The 23787-nt window shown below is 36.5% G+C and overlaps 1 protein-coding gene across 1 annotated transcript in view; it reads right to left on the reverse strand.

Annotated features, from left to right (window-relative positions):
* The window catches only part of CEP112 (centrosomal protein 112), a 479659-nt gene that overhangs the window by 186339 nt on the left and 269533 nt on the right, over nucleotides 1-23787 (reverse strand). The window contains exon 21 of the mRNA XM_044003044.1: nucleotides 22986-23216. Coding sequence (XP_043858979.1) covers nucleotides 22986-23216 — 231 coding nt within the window. The remainder of the gene's footprint in view (nucleotides 1-22985; nucleotides 23217-23787) is intronic.

The following is a 23787-nucleotide window of genomic DNA, read 5'->3' on the forward strand; positions in this document are numbered from 1 at the left end:
CAAGCAATTCAATATGTCATACTGGTGCAGTAATGCAGAACATCTTCATCTTCCTTGAAAGTGTTTTGCTTTTTACTGCTCTCTCCCCCAATTGGCCCTTTCCTCCTTCCCTTCTCCCCCCCCCTTTTCTCCCTCTCTCCAGGGCAAAAGTATATTACTATACCTATTTGAGTATGTATGTTAGTCCTTCTTTGGGCCAATTCTGATGATATTAAGGTTCACTCACTCCCCAACTCCTTCCCCCTATTCTACTCTCCTCCATAAGCTTTCTTCTTGTTTCCTTCATGTGAAATACCTCTCCCCAGAACATCTCTCCACTTCTCCCTCCCCCAGTTTATTCCTCCTACACCTCAACCCTATTTTAATGATGTCGTCATAGATTGACTAGGTGGCACAGTGGACAAAGCACCAGCCCTGGACCCAGGAGGCCCCCCAAGCTCAAATCCAGCCCCAAACATAAGACACCCTTCCCCGTCTGCCCCACAAAGAACAAAACAAATGCTTTACAGATATCATCACTTCATATTCAGTTTAGCCCTGTCTTCTGTGAATTTCTTGTGAAGAATTTTTGTTTTGTTTTGTTTTGTTTTTTTGGTGAGGCAACCAGGGCCAAGCGACCTGCCCAGGGTCACACAGCTGTCAATTGTCAAGTGTCTCAGGTCACACTGGAACTCGGGTTCTCCTGAGTCCAGGGCCGGCGCTCTATCCACTGTACCACCCAGCTGCTCCTGAATTTCTTACTGAGATAGTTCTTATGATTTCAAACTATTATCTTCCTATGTAGAAATGTAAACAGTTTGATCTTTTAATATCCCTCATGAAGTCTTTTTCCTGTTTACCTTTTTATGCTTCTCCAGGATCTTGTATTTGAAAGTCAAATTTTCTATTCAGTTCAGGTCTTTTCATCACAAATGTTTGAAAGACCTCTTTCTCATTGAAATCCCATTTTTGCCTCTGAAAAATTATACTCAATTTTGCTGGGTACGTGATTTTTGGCTCAAGTCCCAGTTCCTTTGCCCTCTGGAATATCATATTCCATGCCCTTCTGTCCTTTAATGTAGAAGCTGCTAGATCTTGCTTTATCCTTATTGGAGCTCCACAGTATTTGAATTCCTTTTTTTCTAGCTGCTTGCAGTATTTTCTCCTTAACCTGGGAGTTCTGGAATTTGGCTATAATATTCCTGGAGCGTTTCCTTTTGAGATCTCTTTCAGGAGGTGATCGGTGGATTCTTTCAACTTCTATTTTAGCTTCTGCTTCTAGAATATCAGGGCAATTTTCCCTCACAATCTCTTGGAGGATGGTGTCTAAGCTTTTGTTTTGGTCATGGTTTTAAGGTAGTCCAATGATTTTCAAATGATCTCTCCTAGATTTATTTTCTAGGTCAGCTATTTTTCCAAGGAGATATTTCACACTGCCCTCTATTTTCTCATTCAGTTTGATTTGCTTTACAGTGTCTTGGTTTCTCATAAAGTCACTAGCTTCCATTTGTTCAATCCTAATTCTTAGGCAGTTATTTTCATCAGACAGTTTTTTAATCTCCTTTTCCATTTGGCTTTTCAAACTGTTGACTTTTTTCTCATGACTCTCCTTCATCGCTCTCATTTCCCTTTCCATTCTTTCCTCCTTTTCTCTACATCTTCTTTCTATCTCTCCTACTTTCTCTTCAAAGTCCCTTTTGAGAGCTTCCATGGCCTGAGACCAGTTCATATTTTTCTTGGAAGCTTTGGATGTTGGAGCTTTGACCCTGTTATTATCTTCTTCTTCTGAGGTTGTATTGTGGTCTACCTTACCCCCAAAGAAGTTTTCGATGGTCTTCTGCTTTCTCTGCCTGCTCATCCTGGCTTACTATTTCTTGGCTTTTAACTCCTTCTTTAAGTGTGGCGCTGCTTCCAGAACACACTGTTCAAGCTACAATGTGGCCTGGGGGATGGTTGGGCTTCTTCTCAGTCTGCCTGGCATCACTTTCATTTGATTTTAAACTCTCCACTGCGGGGTGGGGGGGGGGGTGGAGGGTGCTGCTTCTCGGTTCCACTCCTGTTCTCAGCTTCAGAGGGTCCCAGGTGTTTTGGGTTGAGGGCGGGCAGGCTTTAATCTCACCTGGCCTGTTCTCAGGTCTGGAGATAACCTAAGGTCTATTTACTAAGAAACCAACCAGCAAAGCTTTCTGTGGTGTGGTTCTCAGCTTCCGATGAGACTGCTCCCCTGCTCCCCTCCCCAACCTGGGTCTCCTGCCGCTCAGGATTTCTTCCTGGTTGCCCGCTGGGGTGGGACAGTCGAATCCTTCCTCCCAATCTACTGGAACCCCTTCACTTACCCTCCCCAGGCCAGCCGTTCAGTCCGACCCCGTGCTCAGTTCCAGAAGACGCTGGTGCTGCAGCCGATTCAGAGGCACTGGGGCAAATACCTCTGGCGGGTGTCTGGTGTGTCTGCCCGATTGTGGGGTTAGGCTTTATTCGTGGCCCAGCACGGCCCTCTGAAATCTATCTATAGCTGGAGAAAACTCTCAGCCCATATTTTTGTGTGTTTTTCTGCCCCAAGGGTTCTTTTATTGCTATTTTTGGGGTTATTGTATCAGGAGCCCCGTGAGCTTAATGTCTTTCCTCCGCCATCTTGGCTCCGCCCCCTGAGGTAGCCTTTCTTCTTGCCAAGACCAATACCTTTACACACATCTTTAATACCATTCCCTTCGATCTTCCTAGTAAAATGTAATTTCAATCATCTCCTTTTTCTCAAAACTTCAACTTCTCCATATATCTATTGGTTCTCTCCCTATTGCTTTTATATATGCCCAAGCTTTGCCTATCCTTAAAAAAAACCTTCACTAGACACTACCATCTCCTCAAGCTATTGTCCCATATTTTTCCTTTTTCTTGAACACCCAAGAAAAATCTATTTGCACTTGTTTCTACTTCCTTTTTCTCTCATTCACTTCTCAACCATTTGTAATTTGGCTTTTAACATCATTACTCAATTGAAACTGTACTCTCCAAAGTTACCAATGATTTCTTAATTGACCATATTATGATCTTTTCCTAATCCTATTAATACTAATTCTTGATCTTTCTGCTGCATTTGACATTGTTTACCACCCCTCTGCTGGAAACTCCTTCACTGCATTTTCACGACCCCACACACCTGTTTTTCTTACCAGTCTAATAGCTCTTCTTCAGTTATGTTAGCTGGATCATCATCTATAGTATATCCCATAATTACATCTCTGTCCTGGGCCGCCTTCTCTTTCCTTCCTACACTCTTATTCAGTGAACACATCAGGTCCTATCAGTCTAATGAAATTACCATGGTGATAATTCACATGTTCAAGTCCTGTCAGAGGCTTTCTCCTGAGCTACAGTTTCACGTAACCAATTGCCCAATATACTAGATGTCTCAGAAACATTTTGTAAGGGCCTAAAAGTCTAGCTGTGATGTCTAAAATCTAATGAGTGGTTGCCTTAAATTAGAAGCCTTAGTGAGAGTTTAGCCTTTTAAGTATCTATTAAAGGGCATTAGAAGTTAGTGAAAAGAGAGAGAGGTAAAAAGCAAACTTCACCTATCTAAGAGAGCCCAGCATCTGCCCTCCCACCAAGCTGAGGTCTCGAAAATGCAAGAAGACCTCGCTTCTCCTAGAACCCTCCTGTGAAACAGGATACAGGGCCATCCACACACACACACACACACACACACACACACACACACACACATACCTCCAAGCTAATTGGTTGGTAACACTGATTGACAGGACCCACAGGTGGCAGACATCACTTACGGATGCCGAAGTCACATGTTTTCTTTTCAGGCCAGAGCTCACAATGTCCCTCCCAGCTGGGGGTGTCATTACAATTATTATCACAATCTCAAATTCAATATGTCACAACTAGAACTTATCTTCCCTTCTATTTCAATGTCCTCCCTTCTTCCAAATTTCCGTATACATCAGTTGAAGGCACCATCCTTCTTCAGCTGCTTTATATTCATAACCTTGGCATTATCCTCAACTTCTCCCTCTCCTTTGCCCCATAGATTTAATATGGTACCAAAGCCTGTTATTTTTATTCATATAGCCATAAGTTTATTTCAGGCTCTCATCACCTCTTGCATAGCTTCACACAATAGCTTCCTAATTGGTCTTCCAGCCTTCAACCACTTCCCATATCAGCCCAACTTATACCTTGATGTAAGTGATAGTCGTTAAGCATGTATTTGGCCTTGTGACTCCCCTACCAGATAAATTCTAGTGGTTTCCTACTACCTCTAGGATAAAAATTCAACTCCTTTGTTCAGCTTTTATAACCCTTGACAATCGGGTCTAATTTCTCTTTCCTGTCTAATTATACATTATGCACCTTCCTGCATTTGATGGTCCAGTCAATAAAAATCAAATGCCTACTATGTACCAGGCACTGTGCTAAGCACTGGGGATATGAAGAAAGCCAAAAGATAATATTCATTTTCAAAGAGCTTATAATCGAATGGAGGAGCTTCCCCCTCACCACCAAAGGCACTGTGTGGATTCTCTAGCTTTTATTTTCTCTTTTTTTGGGGGGGGGGGTATTTTAGAAGTTCTGCAGAAGTTTGTATTTTAGAAGTGTGCATGTGTGTGTGCTGGGGGGGGGGGGTGCTTTTTTTTGTTTTCCTTTCCTGGAAGACTAATGGTCCTTACTTTATTTCTGTGTATCCTGTCAGAAAAGTCAAAGGCTTTGATTTGTATAGAGTTCATGTGACTTTTAACATCGTTGCCTTTTCCTTCTCTTCTCTCAAGTCTCCCCTCTTTGGCCCCCTTTCAGTATTTCTGAATTCCAAAAATCTATCTTTCCTTTATTTAGAGAAATTCTTCATCTTGGATTCAATTTTAACCTACCTACCTACCTACCTTCCTTCCTTTCTTTCTTGGCAGAGCCTCTGGAACCCTGAAAGTCCCTAACCTAGGTGGGCCTTTACTCAGTCAGAAGGCAACATGTTTTCAGCCTTTTCCTCCTTCCATCTCAGGGATGAGGGGGTAGGAGGGGAAAGGAGGTTTCAACAGAATCTCTGTAGCAGGAACTGGGGAGAGGATTCCAAGATGGGTCCTAGGTTAAAGACTGAATTAACTTGTTTCCCACTTGTAGAGGATAATGGGGAAAGGGTTCTGAGTGAGCACTTTAAAGATTATTCTACTGTTAGTCTATAAGGTCTTAAGTCTATAAGGACTTAACTTTTAATCATTCTCTCTTTTTTTGTGCTTTGGTTTCAGTTGTATTTATTTTATATCTGTCCCATAATTTACCACCCACTTTTTTTTTTGAAAGGTTAAAGAGTTAAAAGGTCCAAAAATGACTAATCTGCCATCTTGCTGGTCATAGACAAAATATTAGTTTTACTAAACTTAACTCAAAATATTGAGTAGTAAACTAGAATCTGACACTTTTGCCTGAGTGATTGAACTGGTAAATGTATTGTGTAGCTATCATCCTTTAGTTTTAATTAATGTAACATAATCATAGGATCATATAAAGAAGTAACAATAGGATAATCAAAATGTATATTCCCTAAAATGGGATAAAGAATGACTTTTCTTGTATGTTTCTCATAAGTTTTATGGGAAACCATCTCCCATGATGTACAAACTTTCATGGAATCATTAGCATCTATCTCAAGCATTATGTTGAAAAATGTAACATTAATGGATATGGATGGTCTCTACCCATTATCTTAAACCTATAAAGTGAGTTTTAAGGCTGAGTAAAGAATTAAGACATATTCATAATTTAAAAGCTTGCATGTAGATGAGCTCTCTGAGGCAATGGTCACACATGTTGAAGCTCATTAGAGGAAATGCAAACTTTAAAAAGGAAAGAAAGAATAGAAATTTTTATTTAATTTGCTATAGGAAAGAAGTGAATATTCTCTGATATGCCACAAAGAATTTAATATCAGAGAAAAAGTATAAGTGAAAGCAATTATTAAAATATTAAAATTTATATTTTAAAAACTTCTACCTTCTGTTATATCTTTAACAGTGTTATAGTCTCCACCAAAACCTAATACTGAATAATTGGACATCTCTAAAGGGAAAAATATTGCTATATCTAGCAAATTATATTATATAATATATTTTTCACATTATCTTTTAAAATATTTCAGATGAGCAGAACAGGCCTAATGTACCTTTAACTAGACATAGCTTAAAAACAGTTGACTGCTTAAAGGAAGTAACTTAATCCAAATATATAATATGAGATAAATGATTTTTAAAATTATTCAATATCCAAATACTAGCTAAAATATGTTACTTCAAATATTTTGAACTGGAAATTTATATACCACATTATGACAAGCAAATTCACAGATTATACTACTACTGTCCTTTTTATCAACTAACTTTAACTTTAGTTTTAAAAATTATTTCATTTCTTTTTAATTTATGAAATAAAACAAGCATTTCTATAACATAGTAGAATAAAAAGATGATTGCACATGAAACTGCAAATCTGTTTTATATAACTTTCTATTCTTTTTAAATATATAACATATTTGTCATATGGATTTTTTTTCTTCCCTCCCATCCATTATGGAGATGGCTGCCATTAGGCAAATATGTGTGTATGTGTATGTGTACATGTACATGTATGTATGCATGTATGTGTGTATGCATGTATAATCATTCTGTATATGCTTCTATTTATCAGCTCTTTCTCTGAATGCAGATAGCAATTTCCTTCATAGGTCCTTTGTAGTTAATTTGGGTATTTATAATAGTCAAAATGATTTAGTTGCTCAAATTTGTTTTAAAACAATATTGCTGTTACCATATACAATGTTCCCTTGGTTCTGCTCATTTTACTCTTCATTATTTTATTCCATCACAATCATGTACCACAACTTGTTCAGCCATTTGACAATGGATGGGCATTCCTGGAATTTGCGGTACTTTGCCATCACAAAGAGAGCTGCTATAAACATTTTAGAGCCTATGGGTTATTTTCCTTTTTCCAAAATCATCTTTGGAAATAGACCTGGGAGTGGTATAGCTGGGTCAAAGGGTATAGGCAGTTTAATAACTTTGGGCATAATTCCAAATCCAAAATGTCTGGATCAGTTCACAGTTCCATCAACAGTGAATTAGTATCCCAATTCTTCCACATACCCTCCAACATTTGTTGCTTTCCCCTTCAATCATTTTAGCCAGTCTGATAGGTATAAAATGTTATCTCAAAGTTGTTGAAGTCTGTATTTCTATACTCAATAACTACCAATATCTACTAACTTTTTTTTTTGGTGGGGCAATGAGGGTTAAGTGATTTGCCCAAGGTCACACAGCTAGTAAGTGTCAAGTGTCTGAGGCTGGATTTGAACGCAAATACTTCTGAATCCAGGGCCAGTGCTTTATCCACTGCACCACCTAGCTGCCCCAGTATCTACTAACTTTTAAAATATTTTTCTAATTTGTTTGAGAAAAAAGAAATGAAACAATTAATTAAAATACTATGAAATAATATATTAATTGGAGGATGTCATAATAGGTTTACTGAAAATTCAAATAAAAGAATTATCCATGAAAACAATGAATTTATTTTCTCTACCTGATAATTTATAAATCTAGAATATGCACTGGATAGTGAGGATTTGTTTTCTAGATTTAATTATTTGTCTGATCATATACGTCATTAAACTTAGTAACTATACAACATACATTAAATATAATAATGTACATTTGACAAATTTACTAGGACTATCTTTACTAAGGTAAATTTTTCCTTTATCATATAAACTAATTATTAATCTGTACAGAATGCTGTTAACAAAATATGGCACAAATCAGCCCATAACTATAGGTTGGTTTTATCATTGCAATTGGCTGAAATAAATTTCTTCTGCAACAATTCAAGGTGTCAGATGTGTCTTTTCAAAAGACTATGTATATTCTTGGGTCTATGCCCCTTATTCTTTTGATTTCTATAATAACAGAGATCCTTCTTTCAATCATGTCCATCACAAGATACTATCAAGATACTATATTTAGCTAACCATTAAAATGCAAAACAATTTTAGTATAGAGCAAAAGCTAATAATGACAATTAACCTTTATAGTACCTTAAGATTTGCAAAACATTTGACAGAAAGTAAAAGGGAATATCAGGGTAAAAACTCTGAAGAATAATAAGACAATTTAATCCACTCTATTCATAGGGCCAACTACATGCAATGCCCCACACAAGACACATGCAGTAGATACAAAAATGAAACTCCCTGCTCTCAAGGAGTTGACATTCTAATGGAGAAAAAGAGGAATAAGGTATGTTCAAATTACTATAAATATATTTTAGCACAAAGTCAGTGAATAAGAAAGCGCTAAATATTAAGATTTCATTTGAGGACTGGGAAATCACTTCCAGCTAGAGCGATCAGGGAAAACCCCATGAAGGAAGCAGCAAATAGGTAGAGATGGGAGAGAAACTATTTTAGGTGAAGGGAATGAATAGCATGAGCAGAAGGAGAGAGGAAGGTATATGGAACAGTTATGTATGGAACAGGGATTAGACTTGTTCTACTTGTTTCCAGAAGGCAGAACTAGGAGCAAGAGGCAGAGCTTGTAAAGAGAGAGTCTCCATATAAGGAAGACTTTCCTTACAAATAAAGTTATCCAAAAATGTAACAGGATGGCTCACTAGGGATCTTTCAAGAAAAGGCTGATATGCAAGGTATGATAGAAAGTATTCTTACTTATGAAAAGGTTAGATTACATGGCTTCTGAGAACTGCAAACATATAGGTATTAGGAAATATAACTGGAAAGATAGGCTATAGCCAGAAGTAGATTTAGTTAAAAATAGAGAGCCAATGACAATTTGGGGAAGGCAAGAGATAATGTGATTGGAGTCATGAAACTAGGAAGTATGAACAGTCTGGCACTCTAAATTACTACTAATCAGAGAAATGAAAATGAGTACAACCCTGATGTTCTAACTCATACCCATTAGATTACCAAAGCTGACAAAAAGGGAAAATGACAAATGTTGGAGAGGTTACAATAAAACACATTAATGTGACGTTGGGGGAGCTATAAATTGGCCCAGTCATTCTAGAAAGCAATTTGGAATTATGCCCTAACCTGTGTATACTCTTTGACCTGCCCCCCAAAGAGATCAAAGAAAGAGGAAAAGGACACACATGTACATAAATGTTTATAGCAAGTCTTTTTGTCATGGCAAAGAATTGGAAATGTGCTTATCAATTAGGGAATGGGTTAGCAAATTATGTTACATGAATGTAATAAAATATTACAGTGCTGTAATTCTCCCTTCATTTCTTTTTTTGTTTGTTTTTTGTTTTTTAGTGAGGCAATTGGGGTTAAGTGACTTGCCCAGGGTCACACAGCTAGTGAGCGTTAAATATCTGAGGCCGGATTTGAACTCAGGTACTCCTGACTCCAGGGCCGGTGCTCTATCCACTGCACCATCTAGCTGTCCCTCTCCCTTCATTTCTTATCCAGTAGCACTCCAGGTCTTGACTATCCCCTAGAAACCTCTCCATCCTGGACAATCACTCCAGTCCAGGAATTCATACTTCAGATCTCCTTCCCTGCATACTCTTCCCCCCCCCATACACTCCTCTCCCTCTGATTGGATGGATCTTCTCAGAATTTCCATTTAAGGACTATGCCAAAATTAATTTATCTTTATAATAAAATTTCTAATTACTGCAAGAGAATCCAAAAGTGAAAATTGTGTCCATGTATTAGTTACCTCATAGAGTCCTGTTTTTCTCATTTGTAAAATAATAGCTAGAATTCATATAGCTTTTTAATATCTGCAAAGGCCTTTACAAATGTTTCCTTATTTAATCCTTACAACAGCTCTATGAGGTAGGTGCTATTATTATCTCCATTTTACAAATCAGGAAACTAATGCAAAAAGAGTTTAAGTGACTTGCTCAGGATCACAAAGCTAGTATGTTTCTATGGCAGAATTCAAACTCAGTACTTCCTAACTTCAAGTCTAACACTCAATCTACTGTACTACCTAACTTGACATGAATTCTAAAGTCCCTTCCAGCTCTAAATCTAAGATCCTATATCCATGTATCATAAACTATAGATGGTTAACATCACAACCTAACTTAGTGAAAATATCATTAAGGCTAAGTACTAAAAGACAAATTTATAATGCATCATTTTCTACTAAAGTTATATACCACCTAAGTTTTGATTTTAAAATGGAAGACAATCTAGTGGGAACAAATATTGGGACACAATCAAATCAAATAAACTTGGATTTGCTGTTCCAAATAAGTAAATTGCACTAACTGAGAGTTTGAGCAAATCTAATGACAACCAAGAACTGAAATAACCAATATAGCTTAACAAGTTTCCTGTGGATTAATCTTATTCATTTTAAATGCAGCAAAAGACTCACAAAACAAAACAAAACAAAAAAAATAGAATAACTCCACAGAGCCAGATAGTAATATTACTAGTGCTTTGCCATGGGGAAGTCCAGAAAAATCCCAGATAGAATGTGATAACAGTGCTTAATCATTAAAACAATTAAAATACATAAATATGATTCTACCAGATCCTGACATTGTCACAATATAATTATTTATGCATATTTAAGTCAAACAGCTGTATGTGGGAAATTACTCTTATGAACTAAACATACATACACAAAACTTATTTTGGGATTTTTAACTCATTCATTTTTCAAGCAAACATCCAGTTTCATTTAAATTCACACAAGGACTGCAACAGTTTCACCTAAATCAAATTTTCTACAAGTTAAACATCCCTCCCATACTTAGATATGATTGTGAAAATACTTTGATCTCTATTCCCAAATTTATTCCTGTGTAATCCATGACAAAATATAATGTGATTTTCTGTATCTTTATATTACAGCCAAGCAGTTGACAGAACTTAATAATTTTCATAGAAAAAAACGCCTTCTGGCCCCAAAATACATAAATCATAATCGAAGCACTTTATCATATTACAATTAAGCATATATAGCATTATCATAAGATCTTCAAAACAATTCACATTTTCCTGACCTTTTTTTAAAAAAGATTTTTATTTTGATATTCCAAGGAAATGATTTCTCTAATTAGTTAATTAATCAATTAGTTGGTTCATTCAGTTATTAATATATTTTTTTTCTGATTAGATGTTTCTATCTCCCCTAGGCTACAAATGCAAAGGCTATTCACAGGCCTGAAACAAGTATGATCAGCAGAGTTCTGCCTTGCTTAGTATTTGCTCTCACCTGGTTTGCTCCTCCTTAGCCAACCCAGTGACCACTCAATCCTGGGGTCTCACTATATTAATGCTTGGCCCATTATATCTTGAACTCCCAAGGTCACAAGATCGGTCAACCTCAGACTCAATAGTATTAGGGATTATAGGTGTGTATACCACCATCCAATAGGAAAGTCACTTTAGAACATTTGTTTTTGTCCACAGTAATCATGATGGAGGAAGCTAAAAGGGTTAACAGATGACCTATCAACTGTAGTTAAAAAGGGTTAACAGATAACCTAAGACTTCATCAATAGTAGCTAGAAGGGTTAGCAAAGAAACTAAGACCTGAGTAACCAGAGGGTTACTATCAACCAACACTATCAACAGAAGCCTAGGGAGGATAACCAGGGACCATTAACCATTAATAGCCATTAATATTCCTAGACAACAGGAAACAGAAACCAAACCTAGGAACCAGATCTTAAGTAAAGAGATATCAAACACAGAGACCCTCTGGCTCTGACAAGTTTAAACATGTCTTTATGAACATGCGCAGAGAACACCAAATGTGTCCTTACATTCACCTTATGATATTTAAACCCCCAAAACACACCCCTCTAGGGAAAAAGGTACACACCTTGGAGAACATCTTAGGACCTCAGGAAGTCTAAATTTGGATATGAACCTCCCAGGTACCTCCTTAAGGAGGAGATTAAGATAATGAGGAGATAACCTACTTTTCTCACTATAAATATAACCATTTTCCTCTCCCTATTTGAGACACTTTTTTCCTTGGTGTCTCCCTGTGGTCATCACAGTCTGATAATAAAATTTGGAAAAATGAGTCACTGAGTTTTCTAATTCTTTGAGACACCTCATGATCAATTTGATCAATTAAATCCATCTCTATATCAATCATAATGCTGGATTGGCCTTAAATTCAACAACATTCTTTTCTTTTAAAAAGTGTCTTTGGGGCAGCTAGGTGGCACTGGTCCTGGATTCAGGAGTACCTGAGTTCAAATCTGACCTCAGACACTTGACACTTACTAGTTGTGTAAGCTTACTAGCTGGGCAAGTCACTTAACCCTCATTGCCCAGCAAAAAAAAAAAAAAAAGTCTTTAAAAAATTACTTCTGAAGTTAACATACAAATGAGAGAACATGAGAAACAAAGTTAAGAAAGCTGCCTAAATTTATGCATGGGACATCCTTAAAAGGAAAATTATGAATCTGAATTCATCACAATCAGTAAAATCTACTGATTAGCAGACTAGACATTAATTTACAGTTAAAAAATTACAGGGTAATCACTTTTCTCTGAAATAGTTAACACTGAAATCTCTATGAAATGTTCCATTACTAAACATGGCTCTAACTCCATATTTATGTTTGTAGGATGGCTGAATAAGGAGAGCTAATTTAAGATCTTCTGACTACTTGTTCACTATATTATGTGGTCTTGCTCTTTCTTTCATCTAAGCCCCACATGTGATGAAGGTACATAAGTCCAAATATAGTGCTGCTGTTTTCTGAGGGAAGGCTTTCCCTCAGAACTAACAACATTGTGTTAAGTCTAGCTATAGAACAGTAATGAAAAGGGTTTCTGTTTACTATAGAATGTTTCAAACCTGGTTCCTCCTTCTGAAATGGTTTGGGAGTTCTCTAGTAATTACTACAACTGGATCATTGATCAAAATACTTTGCTCCATAGGTTGGCTATAAAAACAATATGTTTCAGGGGGTAAAAGTGAACACAAGAAAATATAAGCATCTCCAGGACAGGGACTGTATATTTTTATCCATTAAAATGTAACCTCCTGGGGGGGGGGCACCTAGGTGGCTCAGTGGATAAAGCACCGGCCCTGGATTCTTAATCCGGCCTCAGACACTTGACACTTACTAGCTGTGTGACCCTGGGCAAGTCACTTAACCCCCATTGCCCCACGAAAAAATTAAAAACAAAAAACAAGTAACCTCCTTGAGGTCAGGGTCTGTCTTTCTTTTGCTTATATTTGAATCATCGCCATTTAGCACAGTGCCTGACAAGTAGTAAATACTTAATAATCAATCAGTTTTAAAAATTGTCAAATACCTATTGTGTGATGGAAACAGTGCTAAGGCCTGGGGATACAAAAAGAGGAAAAAGATAGTCTCTAAGTCGTGCAGTGGATAAAGCACAAGCCCTGGATTCAGGGGGACCTGAGTTCAAATCTGACCTCAGACACTTGACACTTACTAGCTGTGTGACCTTGGGCAAGTCTTTTAACCATTATTGCCACACCAAAAAAAAAAAAAAAATTAGTCTCTGCCCTCAAGTAGATCACAGTCTAATGGGAGATATGACAAACAAACATGTATAAAAAAGTTATATACAAGACAAATAGGAAATAATTAACTAAGAGAAAGCACTAGAATTAAGAGCATTTGGGAAAGGTTTCTTTAAAAAAAATGGGATTTTAGTTGGCACTTAAAGGAAGTCATAGAAGCTGGTAGGGAAGCAGGGGTAGAAAAAGGATTCCAGGCATGGAGGAGAGCTAGAGAAAATTTCTGGAGTCTCTGGAGAAATAGAATATCTTATTCACATGCAAAGAAAAAAACAAACAAAACCAAGAGGTCAGTGTCACTGGATTGAAAAGTAAGTGGTGAGGAGTAAAGGTTTAAAAAGACTGGAAAGTTAGGAGGTGACTAGTTTATGAAGGACTTTGAACACCAAACATGACATTTCGTATTTGCTCCTGGAGACAAGAGAAAAACATGAGTTTATTTAGTAAGGGGGGGGGCAGGGAGGTTATATTAGGCATGTGCTTTAAGGAAAATAACATATAACTGAATGTATGGGTCACAAAAAATTTGGCAACAGTAAAAGGTTATGTATAGCTATCTTTTATACCCATATACCCGGGGTTACATAAAAATTTCTCAGGCCAAAAGGAGTCATAGGTGGAAAAAGTTTAAGAAGCCCTGCTTTACAGGACAAATGCAGGATGGTTTGGTGAGAGATTTGAGGCAGGTGGATCCACCAGCCTCACTTATTGCCATAATCAGGGCATAAGATGTACTAGCCTTGTGGCAGAGTTAGAGGAGAGCAGAGGGCCTATTAGAGAGATGTTGCAAGGGTGGTGAGGTAGGACAGAAATAGAAAAGGAGGCCAGGAGGCATCTAGATTCCTTGTTTCCTTCAAGTGTCCTGACTATAGGAGTTTCAGCTCTACTATCAGAAGCTTTGGAAATCCCAGGTTACCTTAATGATGGAAAGCAGAATTGCTATAGGACTCTGCCCCGTTGCTGTAGCATTTTAAAACTAGTAATAGACTTTCAAAAGGACCTCTACATTAGGATCTTTTCATTGTCCTACTATGGAATTGCCTTATTACAAAGTTCTTTTATTGCTTCAGTCCACTTTCCAGATGATCTTGTGAAAAATAATTAATAATTGGGGGACCTAGAGATCTTATTTCTTAGTTCTCCTTCTCCCTCCACTCAAAAATCAAGCTCTCCTTGTGAAAGTCTATCAAATCTTATCTAAGTCAAACCCACCCCAAACCTAAGCTAACAAAAGAAGCCTAAGGTGGAAAGACTCTTGTCCAGATAAGTTTTAGGACTTTACTAATGAGATTTGGATCTTGGGTGGGGGTCTCTACATTTCTCCCTGATGTCATCTTTACTTGAGTAACATATCCCTCCCCCCTCCCCCACACGGCATTTTAATATAACCCACCTCCAAATTATGCTAACCAATTTGATTGCTGTGTGATGGAGCTCCTATAGTGGGAAAGCCATATGAACCAGACCCCATCATGAGGAAGAGGTCTTTGGTCTGAGAGAGTAGGCCATAGACCTTGTTTTATTAATATCCTGCCAGCAATATTAATAAAATGTTTAAATTACCCAGATACTATGTCTCTCATTGTAAATCATCACAATCTAAAATCAATGTGCCTTATTTTGCCTCTTAGTCAATAGAAAGCAAAATTATACTATTCCTAGTAACTAACAAGTAGGCACTCATATATTTGTTGAATATAAATGTTACCTTTTAATTTTTTTAGTAAATCTAAAATAACTGCATATGTTTTTACATTAGTTCCTGAGTTCCAGAGACACTGGAGAAATTTTGGTAGGGTTTAGAATCTAGTGGAGAATTCAAATTGAATTACAGTGCAGTAGTAATGCATTCTGGCCGGATACATAAAATCTCAAGTAGAAAACATATTCTGATTAATCTGGCTTACTTTATACTTTCTCAGAATTCACAGGAATTAGTTTATATTCCCCAAGCCAGAATTTTATAATATACTGTAGCATTCTATTCTTAGGACAGTTAAGTGGCACATTGGATAGAAGGCTGAGTCTGAGTTGGAAAGACTCATCTTCCTAAGTTCAAATCTGGCCTCAGACACTTACTAGCTCAGTTGTGTGGCCCTGGGCAAGTTATTCTGATGGAGGAGGCTAAAAAGGGTTAACAAAAAAACTAAGACCAGAGTTCTTAGCAATAGTAGCTAAAAGGGTTAACAGAGAAACTAAGGCTTGAGTTAGCAATAGTAGCCAAAAGGGTTAACAGAGAAACTAAGGTTTGAGTTTTTATCAACTGTAACCAGAGGGTTACTATCAACCAATATTATCAACTGAAGCTTAGGGAAGGTAACCAGGGACCAATAACCATTAATAGCCATTAATAATCCTGGATGACAGGACACCTAGAAACCAGATCCTAAAGTAAAGAGATATCATAAACAGAGAGACCCTCTGGCTCTGACAAGTTTAAGCATGTCTTTATGAATATGTGCAGAAAGACCAAATATGTCCTTAGGTTCACTTTATGACGTCTAAACCCCCAAAACACAACCCTAGTGAGAAAGATACCAACCCTGGAGGATGTCTTAGGACACATGGAAGTATAAAATAGGATATGAACCTCTCTAAGGAGGAGATTAAGATAATGAGGAGATAACCTCCTTCTTCTCACTATAAATATAACCATTTCCCCTCTCCCTATTGGAGACATATTTAGGTGCTTCTCCCTGTGGTCATCACAGTATTCTAATAAAACTTGGGAAACTGAGTCATTGAGACTTGTGATTCTTTGGGATACCTCACAGTCAATCTGATCAATTAAATCCATCCCCACATCATTTTGACCCTGTTTGCCTCAGTTTCCTTATCTGTAAAATGAGATGGAGAAGGAAATGGCAAGTACTCCAGGATCTTTGCCAAGAAAATGCCAAACGTGCAAAGCATAAGTACTGGGGATACAAGTAAAACCAGTTCCTGCTCTCAAGGAGCTCATAGTTTAATGGGATGGACAATATGCAACAAACTATGTGTATATAGACACTTATGTATTTGTCTATGGGTATATATGTATGTATATGCATATGTGCATATATATGAGATAAACATTGGAGGGGGAAGGGACTGAGGTAGAAAAGAACCAGAAAGGTAGGAAGGGGCCACATTATGGAGGGTACCTTTAAAAAAACAGGATTGTATATGTGATCCTAGAGGAAATGGAGAGGTACTGTACTTAACTGAGTATGGAAATGACATGATCAGACTTGCCCTTTAGGAAGGTCAATCTGACACCTAAGTAGAGGAAGCACTGTAGTGGGGAGAAACTTGAGGCGGGGATATCAATCAGAAGACCATTGTATAGTCCAGATATGAGGTGCTGAAGTCCTGGACCAGGGTGGTGGTGTCAAAGGAGTGAAGAGAGCATATATGAGATATGTTATTAAGGTAGAATCAACAGGATTTGTCAAGTGATTGGATATGGGGTGAGGGGGTGGAACTGAGGGGGGTCCAGGAAGATAGATGAGTTGTGAACCTTGGTGATTTGGAGGATAGCGATGACTTTTACCATAAAAGAGAGGTAAGGAAGAGGGAAAGGCTTAAGGGGGGGAAATAATATAATTTTAGAAATGTTGAGTTAAAGATGTCTAAAGGATATACAGTTTGAGATGTCCAATAGGCAGTTAGAGATGTAAGACTGATAGTCAGGAGACAGTTTAGAGTTATATAAAAAGATCTGAATATTTTGCATAGAGATAATACTTGGATCCATGAGAGCTGATGAGATCAAACAAAATAGGGTAAAGAGAGAAGAGGACCCAGGATAGAGAAATGAGGGACACTCAGGGTTATCAGATACAAAGAAGACTGAGAAGGAATAGTCAGACAGGTAGGAGGAAAACCAGGACAGGGCAGGCAACTGAAAATCTAGAGACAAGAGAGTATCAAGAAGAAAGTGTGACAATATCAAAGGCTAAAGAAAGGTAGAGATAGATAAAAACTGAGAAAAGCCATTAAATTTGGCAATTAAAAGATCTATAACTTTGGAGAGAGATTGGAAACCAGCTAATGTAGGATTAAGAAGAGAGGGATAGGAAAGGAGGTAGAAGCATGGATTCTAGTAAAAGTTCACAATTGTGAAAAATACCAGATTATTTTCAATGTATTGATCATTTTTGCTCAATTTTTTTCTGTTCTTTTTCTTTTTTTCCTCCCTTAAAGAAGTCTTTGTTATAGGGGAGAGCTCTCTAGAAGGGGATGGAGGATATGGGGAACATCTATGCAATATAAAAAACAAAAGATATAGATAAAACTGAATAAAAAGAAATATATAATGTATATATATAAATTTATAAATCTATAAATATTTATAAATATATACATACATGTATATGGAGAAACAGACAGAAAGAGAATATATAAATTCTTAACAGATCTCAAAATTCATAGTACAAAGATAATGTCATTTTATGAGGTATTGTCAACTTTCCAAGGTTGCTTCCTGAGAGTATTTCTATAATTTCTGCTCATCTGTTAAAGGCATGCTTTGAAATTGAATGTCTATTTTTGTTGCCAAGAAAATACCTTGCAAACAGGTAAGTTAGCCAAAATTCACATCTGCATATATTTAGAAATATGGCATTTCCTTTTTTGCATATAATATGTGGTAAATTCTAAAATATATATATATATATATTTTATATAGTATTTTATATGTAGTTAACTAGTGGTTTTTTCATAAGTACAGTCATATATCCTCTAAAATAGATTACATCATTGCTGAAATTAATCATCAGTATTCTCTTAATCAAGATAGTATGAATGGCTCACTTAGTAATTTTCTACCATGCATCTAATAATTATTATCTAGTTGTATATAATTTAAAACATTTGACAAATATACTGCAATAATAAAGCTGAGTAAATGAAATAAAATATTTTAGAAGAATATGAAATATTTGAGTTCAAAAGGGACTTCCAAAACAACCCATGGATGATAATAAACACATCCATAGTGCTTTATGAGTCAAGGAAAGGTATCCTTATGCAGAGATGAGGAACCTAAAGTTCAGGGAATTTAAGAGATTTGCTTAGGGTCATTAAGATAGTTTTGGAGTTGTTTTCTAAACCTAAATCTTCATGTTTCCAAGTACTGTGACTTGTGCAAGATAACACAGCTACTAAATGGCAAATCCTACTTTCAATATTCAAATATTCAAATACTATAAATATGATTTATATTTGATAAATATATTTGATAAATTTGATCTTATTTGTTTAACTGGTCAGTCTTCCACAAAAAAAAAAAATGGGTATTCAATATGTATTCTTAACCAAATATCTTTCTTTTTATTCTCTTTTTTTTTCTTTTTTTAGTGAGGCAATTGAGGTTAAGTGACTGGATAATTCCTGTCTCCAGCAAGAGTGCATTAGCAGGGGCAGCTAGGTGGCACAGTGGATAGAGCACCAGGCCTGGAGTCAGGAGTACCTGAGTTCAAATCCGGCCTCAGACACTTAACACTTACTAGCTGTGTGACCCTGGGCAAGTCACTTAACCTCAAATTCCTCTTTTGTAAACTTCCACCTTTTTCCACTGAAGATTGGGTTTAGCTTTAAAGGATATGTTATTTTGGGTTGTAGTTTGGCCTTTTCTGATTTAGAAGATACAGTATTTCATTCTTTGATTTCTTATAACTACTGAAAAATTCTGTGTTATTTAAATTAGTGTTCCTTCATATTTGAAGATCTTTCGCTGGATGCTTGCAAGACGTGTTTGTTATTGAAATTGTGAAAAAATATTTTTTTTCAAATATGGAATTTATTTCTGATACTAATCTGTAAATTTAGTTGATCAGTGCTTTGCCAGGTGCATTTAAACATTCTGGGGAGTTATCTTGTAGTATTTCCTACATTATGGTATTTGAGGGTTTTGTTGTTGTTGTTGTTTTTAATTTGTCCTCTTCTTGGAGACTCCTTAGGTTGCTTTTATGCATCCTTACTTTGAAGATAGTCACTTTGGATTCAATAGAATTTATGTAGTCTTTTAAAATTGTTACTTCTCTTCTGTTAAATTTTCTTCCTCTTGTGAATTTTTCTTTTGTTCTACGCCTATTATTTTACATCTCAGAATCTCTACTTCTGTGAAGACATTATCCATCATCTTTACCACGTTCTGAATACTGAAATTTGTGTTTTTGAATTCTACTTTGAAATCTGATTTCTGACCTAATTTCATCTATACTTTCTTCTTTTTAAAGTTAATTTCTATTTTGAACCATTTGAGAATTTCTTGCTAATAATGGTCTTTGATCTTTTGTAGAATCCAAAATTTATTTTCTAAAACCAGAGTTTTAATTAATTTTACTTTATTTTATTTTTAATGATAATAATAATAATAAACATTTTTATGTAAAGTTTTGAGTTCCAAATTCTATCCCTCCTTCCCTCCCTCCCTTGTTCCTCTAGGTTGGTGAGCAATCAGATATAGGATATACACGTGCAATTATGTAAAATATTACTCATATGGGGTTGTGTCATATCAAGGAATTTGATTAAAGTTGAAACTGGCCTACTAGCCAGAGGAGAAACAGGCCCATTAGGAGTGGCTACCTGATAGGAGCCAGGGGACAGAGATAACTCCAAAAGTCAGGACCACCACCTCACTCAAGCTTTCCCCCACTCCCAAAGGGAACTTTCCCTTGTCAGGTGGTGATCATCGCATCTGCCATCTATAAAAGTTTTTGCCTTTCTCTTGTTCAAGGAGATAGGTATCTCAGAGAATCATGTCTCTGAACCATCACTTCTTGAGAGAAGACCTTGACTTCTCTCTTGGTCTCCTTTCTCTAGTGCCTAAATAAAAGGCTATTTTATTCTAATTGGATTTGTGTGGGAGAGGGTGTAATTCTTTAAAGAGGAATATCTAAAAACATCCACACCACCAATTTCCCATTGACAATGACCATATTAGTAATTTTGTACAAAAAACTTGAATAAAAGAAAAAAAATGAAAAAAGTGAAAAACAACATGCTTCAGTCTGTGTTCAATCAATATCAGTTCTTTCTTTGGGGGTGGATCATAGGCTTTATCGGTAATCCTTTGGGATTATTTTTGGATCCCGGTATTACTGAGAATAGTTAAATCATTCATAGTCTTCATCAAACAATATTTCTGTCACTGCACAATGTTCTCTTGGTTCCATTTTACTTTAAAACATAATACCTATTCATAGTACACTGACTTCAAGTTTTTATTCATTGTTCTTTTTGTCTTTATGAGCAGAACTTCTAATCCATTTATCAATTTGAAAATTAGGTTTTTACACAGGCTTTCTCCCTTAGACTTCTAGTCTTTCAGACTTTTTCTTATATTTACAGACACCTACTTTTTGCATTTCTGAAATACATATGGCCAAGTTTGAGTACCAAATTTTTGCAATACCACTCATTCTGAAGAATATCTAATCCTGATACTCTAATGCTAATTGGAAATTTCATTTTCCTCTTAACATGAAGTTCTTGAAGTTATTAAAGATTCGAGTCAACAGAAATTAAGTGCCTATTCCATGCAAGGTACTGAACTAGTTTTTTGGATACAAATACAAAAATGTAACAGTCTCTATAGTTAAGGACATTACATTATACTACATGTAAATAAATACAAAGGGTGGACCAAAAGTCACAAAGCAGTTTTAATATTTAATAACTACTTTTTTGTTTTTAATTTATAATACCATAGCATCATATACAGTATATCTAGGAAATGAATTTACATTATTTGTGAAAAATCAAATCTCATAAATGGCAAAAAATAAAGAAAAATAATTTTTGAAAAGATATTAAAACAATTATTACTTTTGACCCACCCTGTATAAGTTAAAGTAGGAAAATTCAAGAACCTGGCACAGCAACACAATAGGTACAAATAATGTAATCACAGAAGGCCCAGACATCTAAACTTGACCAACCAACAGATTTGAAGTATGAGTAATTCCTTAATAAATATGAAAAGATCACAGGGGCTTTGAGTCACCACATGAAAGAAGATAACATAATACAGGAAATATTTTATGGTTGGATGAAAGAATCAAAGACAATTCTAATGATATGTATAAGATATCAAGGCAGTTTGCAATCATACATTCCAGCAGCAGGTCAATCAAATGGCAGTTGAATCTACTGGTAAAGGACTCTAGAGTGGGAAGTACCCTTGGCATAGAAGTGAGCTATCTTTTCTTCCTCAACCTGGGAAGGGAAGGGAAGGGAAGGGAAGGGGAGGGGAGGGGAGGGGAGGGGAGGGGAGGGGAGGGAAGGGGAGGGAAGGGAAGGGAAGGGAAGGGAAGGGAAGGGAAGGGAAGATAAGATTTTAAGGAGGAGGAGAGCACCAACAAACATGGGTAATCAGGAAAAATTTCCAACATAACATGGCACCTGAGTTTTACTTTGAAGGCAGATGAGGAATCTTTGGGTAGAGACAGTATATGCCAGGCATGGAAGACTATCTATACAAAGGCAAAGAGGCAAGAGATGGAGTGCCCACTTCAAAGAAAAGTAGATCCATTATTTTGGAGGAAAGTTTTGTACATGACTCTTATGCTACTTAGAATATGGAGGACAATACTTCCAAGGATTTGTGATTCTACTGGCGTTAGTTATTTCTTCTAGTAACACAGATAATAGCACTATATGCTTTAGTATGGATGAATTAATGAAAAAGCACTTAAGCACTTAATTTTTATCAATAACCGTGCTTAGCACTGGGGGGTACAAATAAAAAAGCAAAAAATAGTTTCTACACTCAAGGAATTTGATTTGGGGGGGGGGCAGGGAATGAGGGCTAAGTGACTTGCCCAGGGTCACACAGCTAGTAAGTGTCAAGTATGTGAGGCTGGATTTGAACTCAGATCCTCCTGAATCCAGGGGTGGTGCCTTATCCACTGCACCACCAAGCTGCCCCACCAGGAACTTGCATTTTAATAGAAGACAAGACACAGAGAGAACAAGTTGCCAGCTTGGGGTACTGTGGCTTGAAATGTTACAGGGATAATGAGGGAGCCATGGTGGAATGGTTTCTAGTAGAATTGTCAAGTACTGATTTGATTGTTTGCCAAACTATATATAGAGGGAGGGGGGGAGGGCAGCAGAGGGTATTCATGAGGTGGCAAGGCAACACACACATATACCAGTTTATTTGCGAGTTTATATTTATGATCCAGAAGGTTAAGATAACTGGATATTGAATTTGGAAAAGTGGTTTTTAATCCCCATCATCATCATCATCAACCATCATCATCACTACTTTAGCAGAGTTTAAAAATGTGGTAAAGCACTCAATTTGTTCAATATGAAAGTACATGAGAGTAAAAAGAATTCTAGTTCATAATTACTTCATAAATTACAAATTAAAAATCTCCTAAGGGAGAAAAGGTTAATAGTTTACGCTATCTTTGAGGCTTACTATACAGCGAATTCACTTGGATAGCTTACCTTTTCCAATGTTAACTCTGTTTCAGCTGCATGTGTCATTTTCAATTCTAACTTCATCTTTTCTGAGTCAGCCTTCAATTTGTTAACAATGGTCTCATGGTCTCTAGCTGTTCGCTGCTTTTCCTCTTCCCGAAGAAGTCCAAGCTCTATGAGCTGCTGTTTCCTTTGAGAGTTTACTTGAATCAACTCTTCTCTCAATTTGTGAACTTGAGCCTCCATATCAGAGATAACCTATTTTTTTCCAAAGGGAGGGAACTTATTAGAAATAGCATCCATGAAAAAAGTCTTTCTTAAATATTATGAAGATAAATGGAAATGTTGTCCCATTCTCCTTTCCTACTTCCACCTATATTTCTTAGCAATGTATACTAAGTCATAAGGAAATTTCCCAATTACTCATATTACTGCACTAAGAATTTGAATTGATTTCTTCAATTTTGTATGGCAACATCCTGCCAAAACTTCCTGCAGGAATCAGCAGAGCGATCATGAAATTAGGTATGATGTTCTTTCAACAGACATTGAATAAATTTAAATTCCTCCAACATAGGAACCATGACAAGATGGTAGGTAGCAATAATAAAAATTTGAAATATCAAGATTAGAACTAATTTAGGGGATTACGAACCACAGAATAAAATCATAAAAACCCTTATTTTCATCATTATAACAAGGAACAAATTATTTAAAATTTAGAATTTTAGATTTAGAACTTAAAACTTAGAATTAAAATCCTATGATTTATTATTTTGTATCTTACAGAATCCAATCATTTCCACATGAAATTTCTCAACTATAGACA

Source organism: Dromiciops gliroides, chromosome 4 (genome assembly GCF_019393635.1).
Source record: "Dromiciops gliroides isolate mDroGli1 chromosome 4, mDroGli1.pri, whole genome shotgun sequence".
Taxonomy (NCBI): Eukaryota; Metazoa; Chordata; class Mammalia; order Microbiotheria; family Microbiotheriidae; genus Dromiciops; species Dromiciops gliroides.